Source organism: Galeopterus variegatus, unplaced genomic scaffold (assembly GCF_000696425.1).
Source record: "Galeopterus variegatus unplaced genomic scaffold, G_variegatus-3.0.2 Scaffold804, whole genome shotgun sequence".
NCBI lineage: Eukaryota > Metazoa > Chordata > Mammalia > Dermoptera > Cynocephalidae > Galeopterus > Galeopterus variegatus.
In genome coordinates this window covers 194082-206179 of record NW_007726915.1, presented here as the reverse complement: position 1 = coordinate 206179, position 12098 = coordinate 194082, and the positions used below count along the sequence as shown (strand labels likewise).

The following is a 12098-nucleotide window of genomic DNA, read 5'->3' as shown; positions in this document are numbered from 1 at the left end:
CAAGAATCAAAAAACACCAACAATAAAAAACATGACACAGCAGACTTTATTTTTAATACTAGCATCACCAATAGGAAACACAGGTTGAGAACTTACCATTTTCCAGATTAGGTGCTAAACTCTTTACATGAATTATCTCTTTCAATTACCATATCCTATTAGTTAAATTTATTATTGTTTCTTATTTCATAGATGAGGAAAGTAGAAACTTAGAAAATTTAAATACCTTGCCCATGGTCTCAGAGCTAGTGGGTAGTGGAGTTGGAATTTAAATTCAGTGAGTCTGACCCCAGTGTTTGCTGTTAAACAGCAAACTATCTCTCTAACAATTTATAGGTCAAGAATTGAAAGATAAAATGATACATCCAAGGTCACAAAGAATCACACATCCACTCAATGATCACGTTCAATAAATAAAATGCCTGGCATCTAACAGAGTAAAACTAATGGATGCTATCAAATCTGAAACTGAAACTTTGTGTAAGATATTTTAATGTGACCTCCCTTCCAGTAACTTGTAACCTGGTTTAGTTTCCCATAGATTCCAGGAAAAGGAAACAAATTACATTGCCATATACCTTTCCATCCGTGAAGTATCGACAATTCATTTTTAGAAATTTCACCACGCCTGGCTCATCTTCTTCAGAATTAGATGATAAGACTCTTTCAATGGGTTTTAAGGCCTTTCGTGCCAAGTCAGCATCCTTGTGAAAGCAAAAGTTTCCAAACTCAAATAAAAGCATTGTTTCAAAACAAATTATGTGTATAAATCAAGACACATAAGTTCCCAGTAAGTATATTGTTTCTATTTATCATGACATTAAAAAAAGCAAATGTCTGTTGTCTTTCAAAAATATCACAAATACAACAATAGGTATCCAAATCAAACTAATGCTTTTTTAAGAAACAAAAGCATATGTATAAACCCATAAAAGTGTAAAGACATTTCATATCTTTAGAAAGCAACCTAAATAAAAGAATTCATATTAGACTCATGATTAAAATTCTCTAGAAAAAGAAAGGGTTCAAATAAACTATTCATCTCATTAGGAGTTTTACTTCGTACCTTTACACATTACTACACATTTTTGCCTTTGAGAACTTAAATATGAACATGTTTCTCTTGCAGAGGATGCATTCTCTCAACTAATGACAGATTACCTAAGTCCACCGCTTTGTGGGGGGGGACTTCAGACATAATTTTGTGAAAAATAACAGGTTGAATTGTACAACTCAAAATCTTTTTTATTTATTTATTTATTTATTTTGTCTTTTTTCGTGTCCGGCAACGGATCGCAACCCTCAGTGTTGCGCCCATACCGGACCGGGACCGGCAACGGGATTGCAGCCCTCCGTGCTGCGCCCACACCTCGCTCAGCCAGTGAGCGGCCAGTCTGTATGTGGGATCCGAACCCTCAGCGGGAGCGCTGCCGCGCTCCCAAGCGGCGCACTGTAGCAGTGCGCCACCAGGCCGGCCCACAACTCAAAATCTTTTTGATAAAAATGAACTTCAGTGCATGAAGTGCATAACATACATACAGGCAGTTTATCATATTCTGCATCTGATGATGAAGGAGAGACAGTAGCACCAGGACTGGATGAGGATAGCCTTAAAGTACTGGACGGAAAGTTGGCATCTGGCACAAAAAGGACCTAAGAGTGGGAAAGAGGAGCTGGGTGAATACCAAGAATCAGGCAAACCACTAATAAGTGTTTAGAGAAGTCATTCTCTGCACTGTGTCATGCTCAGTGCATGACTAAGACCTAGTTGGCTTTCACAGATCTCATAAGCAACTTGAGGTCTTCTACACTAATCCATGAAATGATACTCAGCAATATCAATGTGTTTACGTCAAAGGGTATGGAACACATCTGTAGATACTACAGGGGGTCAAATAAAGGGGAGAGCAGGTGGTGAGTATTCTGGGAAGGCCATGTGAAGCCTTGAAGAGTAAATGGGAATTGGATGTGAGGGAAAGGAGAGACTTCCAGGAAAGGGGACGAACAGTATAAGGGAATCAAGGAGAAAGAAGCATGGCATGCTTCTAAACATAATACCTGTGTCAGGTAGACATGGAACAAATCCAGGCTTGCTAACTCCTAGCAGGCCCTGAATGCTAAAGTAGTAGGTCCTCATATGATAAAGTATACAAGGTAATATTAATACAATAATCCCAATACTTTCTCTTCCATCAATGTCTGGATCATCTAAAAAATAAAAATTCCCCAACAAATTGTACAAAATAGCTTCCTTCTACAAAATATTCTGGTTCCTGAAATTTAGTGCACACATCTTCCACCTCTGAATTTATTATGATCCTGTTGTTCAACACTCTTTTCATGAGACATGCTACATTTTGGCATATATCAAATATAAACTTAAAATGATGACCTTTAATGTTATAAAACATAATTAAAAGCTAATTATATAACAACTGATCACTGATCAATATTGTTATTCAGTGTTTCCCATCCTTCCAGTCATATTTCTGTTTTAACTTTAGTTATTTAAACCTCACTTCAATCCAGAAAATATCTGAGGCAAGAACAATAGACACATTAAGATAAAGGTGGGAAAATCAAAGCTAAGGTAATATAAGGTAAGGACTGATTACTACTGAAAATATATGCTCCAAAATTACTAAACACTCATTGAGAGTTGGCCCATAAAACTGGCTCTGAGTTTCCATATAACCCATGCAGAAAGACAGACATCTTTGGTTAGCAGAATTCAATTTCCATGATAAAAACAAACCAGTTTCCCAGAAATACAAGTATTTTCTCATGGAGTCTCATAAAAAAGGATATCCTAGACTGAACTATTTGTCCTCAGTGATGTACTAACAGTAAATACAATAAATTTAAAAAAATTTTTCTTTATAACATCTTCAATACAGGTCAACAGCAAATGACAAAGTTTAGAGTTCTGTAAAAGCAGTTTAGAAAGGACTATAATTATGTGGTTTTGATATACAGCTCTCTTATTTACCTTACATAGCTAAACTAAAGGAATGAATGGATTGCATTTTTCCTAAGCAATTCTCCATTAATATTATTGTCTGTACCTGAACTCTTGAAAAATACCAGGCAACACAGATTGAGATTCTACTGTCTGACACATTCCAAATGCTGAATTGAAGGGATAATTCTTATGCTTAAACAGTTAACTGCACTGTAGATAGAGGTGACATTTAAAAGCTGGGAATCTCAGCCAGAACACATACTACCTCAAGAGGGAAATGAGTTCCCGGATCATAGGCAGGTGTCAAGTTTTCCTACTGCGTTTAGAAAATAATTCTGGGTTTGCTCCAACACATAGGCAAATGGAAATTTGAGGTCCTTCACTTCCTTCACTATAAAGCAAAGCTATCATTTTAGCCTAGAAAAAAAATTTTAAGCACATGTAGCCAAGGTGTCCCATGAATATAAAAACATCTTAAAATATTATATATCAACAAGGCAGCTTTAGAATGTGCTCAAGATAAATTACTTATAAAAGTAAATTGTTTAAACATGATTTCAAATTTGATATATGTAAGTAGCAGAACTAATGGCCCAACTCAGGACATACTAAAAATATTTTAAGCCTCAGTAATTTTTTTTTAAGTTTGTCTGATTTTGTTTTCTGTCTTTTTTTTTTTTTTTTTGAATGGTAAGGGGATCACAACCCTCAGCTCGGTGCTGTCCACACCACGCTCAGCCAGTGAGCACACCGGCCATCCCTATATAGGATCCGAACCCATGGCCTCGGCGCTATCAGCACTGCACTCTACCGAGTGAGCCATGGGGCCGGCCCTGTTTTCTGTCTTTTGAAGTAACAAAAAGTCTAGAGTAAGATCTTAGTTTAATAAGCTCCTAGGTACCCTCCTCTGAACAAGTAGTCACTGACCCAGCCAGACCAGTTTTCTACTTCAAGGTGATCATCAAATCAAACCTAGGAAGGCGAGTCTCAAATGTTCTGGAACCAAAGCAGATCAAACTGGTTATTATTAATCAGATCTACCGAGATGAGAGGGATACCCACCCCTCCAGGAACCAAGATAGAGTATTTAAAAATCCTTCACAGCAAAAGGTCATCTTCAGATTTTGAAATCCCTTCAGTCTATTTCACTCTTCTCAATTCCTCATTTTTGCCAGCAAAAATCACCGGTTTAGAGGGGTTCTGGGACAGCACTTAACTGTTTAGTTCTCTAAGGGCTAGACACCACAAACAATAAAGGCTAGAAGAGACATCTGACATACATGGCCCAACCCCTAATTTCAGAGATTAGGAAACAGAAATCCACAATAGGAAGTTACTTGTCCAAGTCATGTAGCTAATACATGGCCAGACAGAAACAAAGCTTTGGGGCTCCTATTTCTGATATTTTTACCATTACAGTAGACATATTAAAACAGTCCTTATACTCCTATTGGCTACTGAACCTTAATCTAGTACCAATCAACTATTTTGTTTATGGACACAGTATAAGGAATCACCCTAAGTTACTTTACTAAGTTCCAGTGACTACAGTCTTCAGCCTGGAATTAGTAAATATAAGCCTAGGCTCTCTGCTATAGGTCAGTTACACACTATGCAGCAATACCCCAAATTAGAAGATAAGCCCAACAACGAAAGAGATTAAGTTCTGTCTGTTACTTTTCCTAGAGATGAAAATTTATTGTTTTGAAAAGTTTTAATGCAGGTTTCCCCCCACTTACCTGGTACTGGCAGTACACTAATTTCTCCTTTCAATAAGAACATAAATACAAAAACCAGTACAGTACAAAATGGCCAACTTGTGGCCATACAGGCCTCATGTGTTGCTTTTGAAAAAAATGCAAAGAAGAATATCATCACTACCCAAATGAAGTCGTGCTTAAAAGTAGCATTATCTTTCCTGAAAGAATGAAATGTCACTATAACGTAGAGATGCAGGAAGATGGTCTAGTAAGTCAACAATGAAACCCAAATATGCTCATGGCAACCAAACAATTCTGTGGCTGGGACTGGATACTTAACCTCAGCTAAGTTCCTTCAGTGACTGAGACATTTTAATTTATTGACTGAATGTCATTTTATAGTGGAGACACAAGAATATCTCATCACGTAGAGGGCACTAAAAACGACTTACTGGATTAAACTAGGGTAGCAAAATTACACAGTTTGTCAATTTCATTCAGTCTGACAAAGTACTAAAAACCTGGAAAAAACTGGGGTGGCGTTTTGTTGACGGTCCTGCTGAATGTCTCTGTCTTTGGCCAGACTGGCCATTCTTGTCATAGCATCAAATTGAAACAAAAATGACAAAAATTCTGCGTAATTTAAAACAAAACAATGGCCATAATGTACCCCAGACGAGTGGACTAAATTGAAACTTTCAATTCTGCATTAAACGTTCTAAGAATGCCTGTGTTATATTTGACAGGGAAAAAAAAGTCACATTAATTTAGAACTTTTCTTGATGCCCTAGGAAACACCTACTATACTACATAAACTAATGATACTTTAATGCGTTAATCATTTGCAAAGTATTCATCTCTGAACAGTTTATAAGTACTAGGATGCTTTCGGAATTCTTGGTTCTAAAGGAGAGGAAAGACTGAACCAATGCACATTAATGATGATAATCCTGTGACACCCAGAGTGAGGCATCAAAAAACAGCAATATAAGATAAACGGACAATTCTAAAGTCATATGCAACAAGAAAATAATTACCTGGCCTGGAACAATAGTATGTGTGAAAAGTTTATTCAGTTCCACTAATTTATTGGGAGTGATGTTAAACTTCAGTGCTATGGAGTTCAAGGTGTCCTGGCTTCCAGCCTAGAATAATAATTAAAAAAACCAGATTCAATACATAAAGCAAAAAAAAAAAAATTCCTTTAGATAGACAACACTAATCTGTTCATGATACAAGTGAATGAAAAAGTAATAGTTTCACCCAGATTTACTATGAAACAGAGTGGATATGTTCTCAATTCTTAATAAAATCATGTAAAAGCAAGGTCTTAAGTGTAATTCATTTCTGGGATTCCTCATCTTCATGTTTCACTGTCCACTAATAGATTTCTAATTGTACTTTGGCACAATTTAGGTGTATGGAGTAGAGGTCCATGAGGTATACAGCACAACACTGTAATAAGAAAAGAAATAAAACATACACACGGTACCCATCCACAGGGGAAGTGGGGCTACTACTTCTCTTACAATTTTCTATTTGCCTGTCTCTTCACTGCACTGTAAGTTCCTGGACAGTGGCCTGTTAATGGCTGTTTTCTGCATCACTTAGCACAGTGCCTGACACATAAAGGGCACTCAAATAGTTGGCAAATGAATACTGTGGATGCAAGGAAATCTGAAAGAAATTGGGATTGTCTACCAATAATTGTTCACTGTCATTAAAGTGACAAGTTTCCATGGTCAGCCAAATTAGTGCTATTCTCTAAATCTATATAAAACTTGTGACATATGTTCTAGGTGTATACTTTTCCTTCCTTCTGTAATAGAGGAGAAACAGCAATAGAGGGCAGTGAGAAGATGAGAACCATCATAGCAAGAAAGCTTCCCCCAGAAAGAAGCTGGCTGCTTGTGGTCATGTCAATAGGACACGATGGACTCCCTGTCCAGAGTCACTGGATGGACTAACTAGTACGAGGTCACTCTGATGAATACCACCGATGGAAGTTTCCATCTATTGCCCCGGGTCCAGACTGGTGGCTGATCATGTAAGCAGAATTGGCTCCACTAGGCGAGCCTTGAATTATGTGGAGATTTGAAGAGGCTGAACTAGGATGTGGACCAGTGAAAAGGTAGAGATGTAGAAGTATAATTAAATCCACCACTGCCCTCAGTATCAAAAACCCACCAACTAGATAAACTGTCTCAGACTAATCAAAGGTTATAATTATAGATTACAGTGAAACAGCTTCAAAGCCTTTCTAGAACAAATTAGGATATAAATATATATATATATATTTAAGAATCATTGAAAACTTAAGTAAACATATATGCCCCTACCTCTACACTGGGCAAAATCATCTCCATAAAAAACAAACCAAAAAAGAGTTAAAAATTTTTTTTTCTAATATTAGACATTTATGTAATACATTCAAATACTGAGGTTTTCAAGATTTGGAGAAAGTACAAGACACAGGTTGAGAATGCAGATTCTAAAGCCAGACTCCTAGATTTGAATTCCAGATCTGCCACTTGCTAGCTATATGACCTTTGGCCATTTGCTTAACTTCTGCGTGTCTTGTTCATCCATCAAATACAGATAACTGTAATATCTGCATTATAGCACTTACTTCACAGTAATTGATCAATAAATTTGCTTCATAGTTTTATAAATAAAGCTTGTAATGGGGTTCAGGGAAAGAGAAAAACTTCAACAATCTGGAGTTACTACATGAGGATAAAACATACAGAATTAGGCCACAGACTCTAAGAGGTATGCTAGTATCAGTAAATGCTTGAAACTAAATCAGAATGCTTGAACGTCCACAACTCAGGAGCAATATAAGCTGTAGTGGACTGAATCATATCCCCCCCAAACTCATTGAAGCTTGAATTGTATCTCCCATGTTTTACATATTAGAAACTTAGTCCCCACTGTGACTGTTAAGAGAGTGGGAGGGCCGAACCCGTGGCTCACTCAGGAGAGTGTGGCGCTGGGAGCGCAGCAGCGCTCCCGCTGCACGAGGATGACCGGTGCGCTCACAGCGCTCACTGGCTGAGCGCGGTGCAGCCGGTCTCAAAAAAAAAAAAGAGAGTGGGAAACCCTATTATGGTAATTGAAAGTTGAAGCCTTGAAGAGGTAATTGGATTGTAGGACCATGCGGTAGCGAATGGATTAAAAATAGTGGTCAGGGGTATGGTTCTGAGGGCTTTAAAAAAAGAGGAGAGTCTGTCTCTCTCTCTCTCTCTCTCTCTTGCTCTCTGCTTCTACCATCTTGCAATGTGAGATCTATAAGCAATAAATGTCATTTTTCTTTATAAATCAACCAGTTTCAGGCATTTTATTATAAGCAACATAAACGGAATACAGAAAATTGGTACCAGAGAAGTGGGGTGTTGCTTATAACAAATACTTGAAAATGTGGAGACAGCTTTGGAACTGGGTGTTGAGGAAAGGTTGGAGGAGTTTGGAGAACTCAGAAGAAGCCAAAAAGACAAGCAAATATTTGGACTGTCTTAGAGACTGGTTATGTGGTGGTGAGCAGAATGCTGATAGAAATATGGACAGTAAAGACCATTCTAAAGAGGTCTCAGAAATAAGGAGGAGTTTATTGGAAACTGGAGCAAAGATCACCCTTGCCGTGAACTGGCAAAGAACTTGGCTGCATTTTGTCCATGCCCTAGGACTTTGTGGAAGTTGGAACTTAGGAGTTGTGAACCAGAGTACTTGGCAGAAAAAATTTCTAAGCAGCAAAGCATTACGGAAGTTGCATGGCTACTTGTAACAGCCTATGCTGAGTTATGGTGGCAAATGTATGACATAAAGCCAGAATTTAAAAGGGAAGCAGAGTGCAAAAATTTAGAGAATTTGCAGCCTGGCCAAGTGGTACAGAAGCAGAGAGTATGCAATGGTGCAGCCCAGCAACTATTAGCTAAGAAGATTAGTACAAAAGAAACGGATTAGGGGCCGGAACGGTGGCGCACTGTTACAGTGCGCCGCTTGGGAGCGTGGCGGCACTCCCGCCGAGGGTTCGGATCCCACATACAGACCGGTTCCCACTCACTGGCTGAGCGAGGTGCGGGTGCAACACCAAGGGTTGCGATCCCATTGCCGGTCCCGGTCCGGTATGGGCGCGACACCGAGGGTTGCGATCCGTTGCCGGACACGAAAAAAGACAAAAAGGAAAAAAAAAAAGAAACGGATTATCAAGAGAAGGAGAAAAAGGCCCTGAAGGCATTGCAGAAGCCTCTGGGCCCAACTCTTCCACTTCAGGCCCATATGCCTAGGGAGACAGAATGGTCTTGGGGAACAGGCCTGAGGTGCCCTCCACGGGCTCACTGCCCAGGACCACCTTGGGAAGCTGGTTCCAGCACCAGCACCCCAACTGCTTTGACTGTTGCAGCCATCGCTAAATTGGCCCCAGGTGTGGCTGGACCCACGGGTTTAAAAGACACAAGCTGGAAGCCTTGGTGGCATTCATGTGGTGTTAGGTCTGCAGGCTTGCGGAATGCTAGAGCTGTGGAGGCCTGGGAACCTCCACCCTTATTTCACAGGATGTATGGAAAAGTCTGGGGATCCAGGAAGAGATCTGTTGCAGGGGTGGAGTCACCGCAGACAGCCTTTGCTAGAGCAATGTCGAGTGGAAACGTGGAGTTGGAGTTGCAGCAGAGAAATCCCATCAGCACCATGCCTAGTGGAGCCGTGAGAGTGGGACCACCATGGAGACCCCAGACCTTAGGAGCTACCAGCGTGCAACGCCAGCCTGCAAGATCTAAAGCATCACCTGAGACCAGGAAAGCCATAGGAATGGAGCTGCCGGAGGACTTGGGGACCCAACCCCCACGCCAGCGTGCAGAGGACGTTGAACATTGAATCAAGTTACCAGATTCACCAGCTTTGAGATTTAATGCCTGCCCTGCTGGGTTTTGGACTTGCTTGGGACCTGCTACTCCTTTCTTTTGGCCTATTTCTCCCTTTTGGAATGGGAATATGTACCCTATGTTTGTCCCACCATTGTATCTTGGAAGTAGATAACTTGTATTGATTTCACAGATGGGACTTTGAACTTTGGACTTTTGAGTTGAAACGAGTTAAGACTTTGGGGATAAAATGAATGCATTTGTATGTGAAAAGGACAAAAGTTTTGGGGGGCCAGGGGCAGAATGTAGTGGATTGAATTATGTCTACCCAAAACTCATTGAAGTTTGAATTGTATCCCCCATGTTTTATGTATTAGAAACTTAGCCCCCACTGTAACTGTTAAGAGGGTGGAAAATCCTATTATGGTAATTGAAAGTTGGAGCCTTGAAGAGGTGATTGGATTGTAGGACTGTGCAGTAGTGAATGGATTAAAAATGGGGGTCAGGGGTGTGGTTCTGAGGGCTTTAAAAGAAGAGGAGAGTCTGTCTGTCTCTCTTTCTCTCTCTTGCTCTCTCTGCTTCCACCACCTTGCAATGTGAGACCCCTGGGTCACTGCTGCCACCACCAGATGGACTTTGGACTCCCCAGCCTGAGAAACTGTAAGCAATAAATGTCATTTTTCCTTATAAATCACCCAGTTTCAGGTATTTTATTATAAGCAACATAAACAGACTAATACATAAGCAATCTAGTAACTGCGAGCAGGTCCTCTATACACAAAATTATGTCACCTTTTACTTCCAATGACAAATACAAAAGTAGCTTGCCAAATAAAAGTAATCTACATAACATATAAATCAAACAAATGGGCATATCTGCATTACTAATTTGATTACTTATTTCATTTATTAATTAATTTGGGGGTTGATTTTTACTCAGTGAATTGCTTAGTATACACTTATATGAAGCAACTCAGCAAACAGTGCTTCTCGATTCTTTGGAGGGGCTTATGAATCATACTGCTAATATTGTTAGTTATTAATAATAAACAATTTAACCCAACACTTCATGAGTGTCTGTTTTGAGATAAGAATTGCACTGTGTGTATGAGGATCAACAACACATTTTAGACAGTGGTAATGAGCAATATAATCACCCCAAATCCTTTCTGAAAATGACAGGGTCTATAAATGCCACAAAGATGCCTAGATATGTTCACAGAGCACTGGGCATGAAACGCCTGTGCCAGAGCTCTTCAATGTAACTCTACAGAAGCTTGGAGAAGATGCGGCATTCCAAAAGAAACACAAGGGAAGGGTCAGGTCTTGCTGCTTCTGCTTGCCTTATACAGTGTCTGATATGGCATACAAATAATGAGCATAAAATAAGTACACATTAGGAAAACACAACCAGGCAATGGCAACAGCACTTAATGTCTTCTTAGAAGTCAAGGAGATGCTAAACACCAATGTCAAGGGTTCAGATCCCTGTACTGGCCAGCCACCAAAAAGTAAATTAAATAAATAAAATAAAATAAGTCAAAGAGAACACTCCTCAAAATTGCTATTTCATGAGTTAAAATAGATCGGTAACGAGTACCCACTTTGTGCCAAGCCTAGGATAAAATATAACTCCTGGCCTCTAGGAGCTCATGGTGCAGTGGGAGAGATGAGTACATGACATACAGAGCGGAGTTGTAGTGACAGACACATGAATTAAGGCATGAGGTAGATATTAAAATAACAATCACACCAATGAATCAATAATGTTAAACTGAGACAAATTATATAAAGGAACAAGATTCTGTAAGAGTGTAAAATGAAGTGATGTGGCATAGACTTACTGGATTATCACAGAAGGTAGGAATGAATGTGGAGAATAAAGGAAGAAGCTGGCTAACTGCCAAAGAGAGAGAGAGAGAGAGAGAGAGAGAGAGAGAGAGAGAGAGAGAGAGAGAGAGAGAGAGAGAGAGAGAGAGAGAGAAAAGGAAGAAGATGTCAAGGATAAGGGTCTGGTTTATGCATGTATGGATGATGGAGCCATTTATTCTTGAAAAAAAACCAAGCATAGAGGATGAAGTAGACATGTAGAGTAGGAGACTAAATATATGGCTTTAGAACTCAGAAAGGATGTCAGGGATGGAGGCTTAAAATTGGTAGTCACTGCCATATCAAAGGTAATTCATCAGTTTGTTTGGAGGTTCTAGCAGGGGAACACAGCTACTAGTACACCCTTGACCTCAAAACAGTCCTCATCTATCAAGGAAGGTTCTCCTTTTTAAATCACCTTCCAGGGGGATGCAAATGGAAGGGTAAGAGAAGAAGGGGATACCTGCCTAGCCAGCCTGATCAGCTTAATCAATGCTGGCGTTCAATGGGGTGACAGATGGTGCAGCCAGGTCACCCTCATATCCTCAAGTCATTGGTTTACACGAGATTGGCAGGGGGAGAAAAATTGGAGGGAAAAGAAATGACCTAGAACAGGTCTTCAGAAGGTTCATTACTTAATGAGCACACAAGAGGAATGCACCTAAAGGTCAGGATGTGTAGTCTCTGTGTGTGTGGGGGGGGGGGGGG

At 39.8% G+C, this 12098-nt stretch overlaps 1 protein-coding gene across 6 annotated transcripts in view; it reads right to left on the bottom strand.

Moving 5' to 3' along the window:
• Window positions 1–12098, bottom strand: part of NCOA7 (nuclear receptor coactivator 7) — a 127362-nt gene that overhangs the window by 45138 nt on the left and 70126 nt on the right. For all 6 annotated transcript variants that reach the window (XM_008572532.1, XM_008572531.1, XM_008572535.1 and 3 more), the window contains exons 5-7: window positions 5700–5807; window positions 1540–1653; window positions 579–704 (exon numbers count right to left, since the gene is read on the bottom strand). In XM_008572532.1, coding sequence (XP_008570754.1) covers window positions 579–704; window positions 1540–1653; window positions 5700–5807 — 348 coding nt within the window. The remainder of the gene's footprint in view (window positions 1–578; window positions 705–1539; window positions 1654–5699; window positions 5808–12098) is intronic.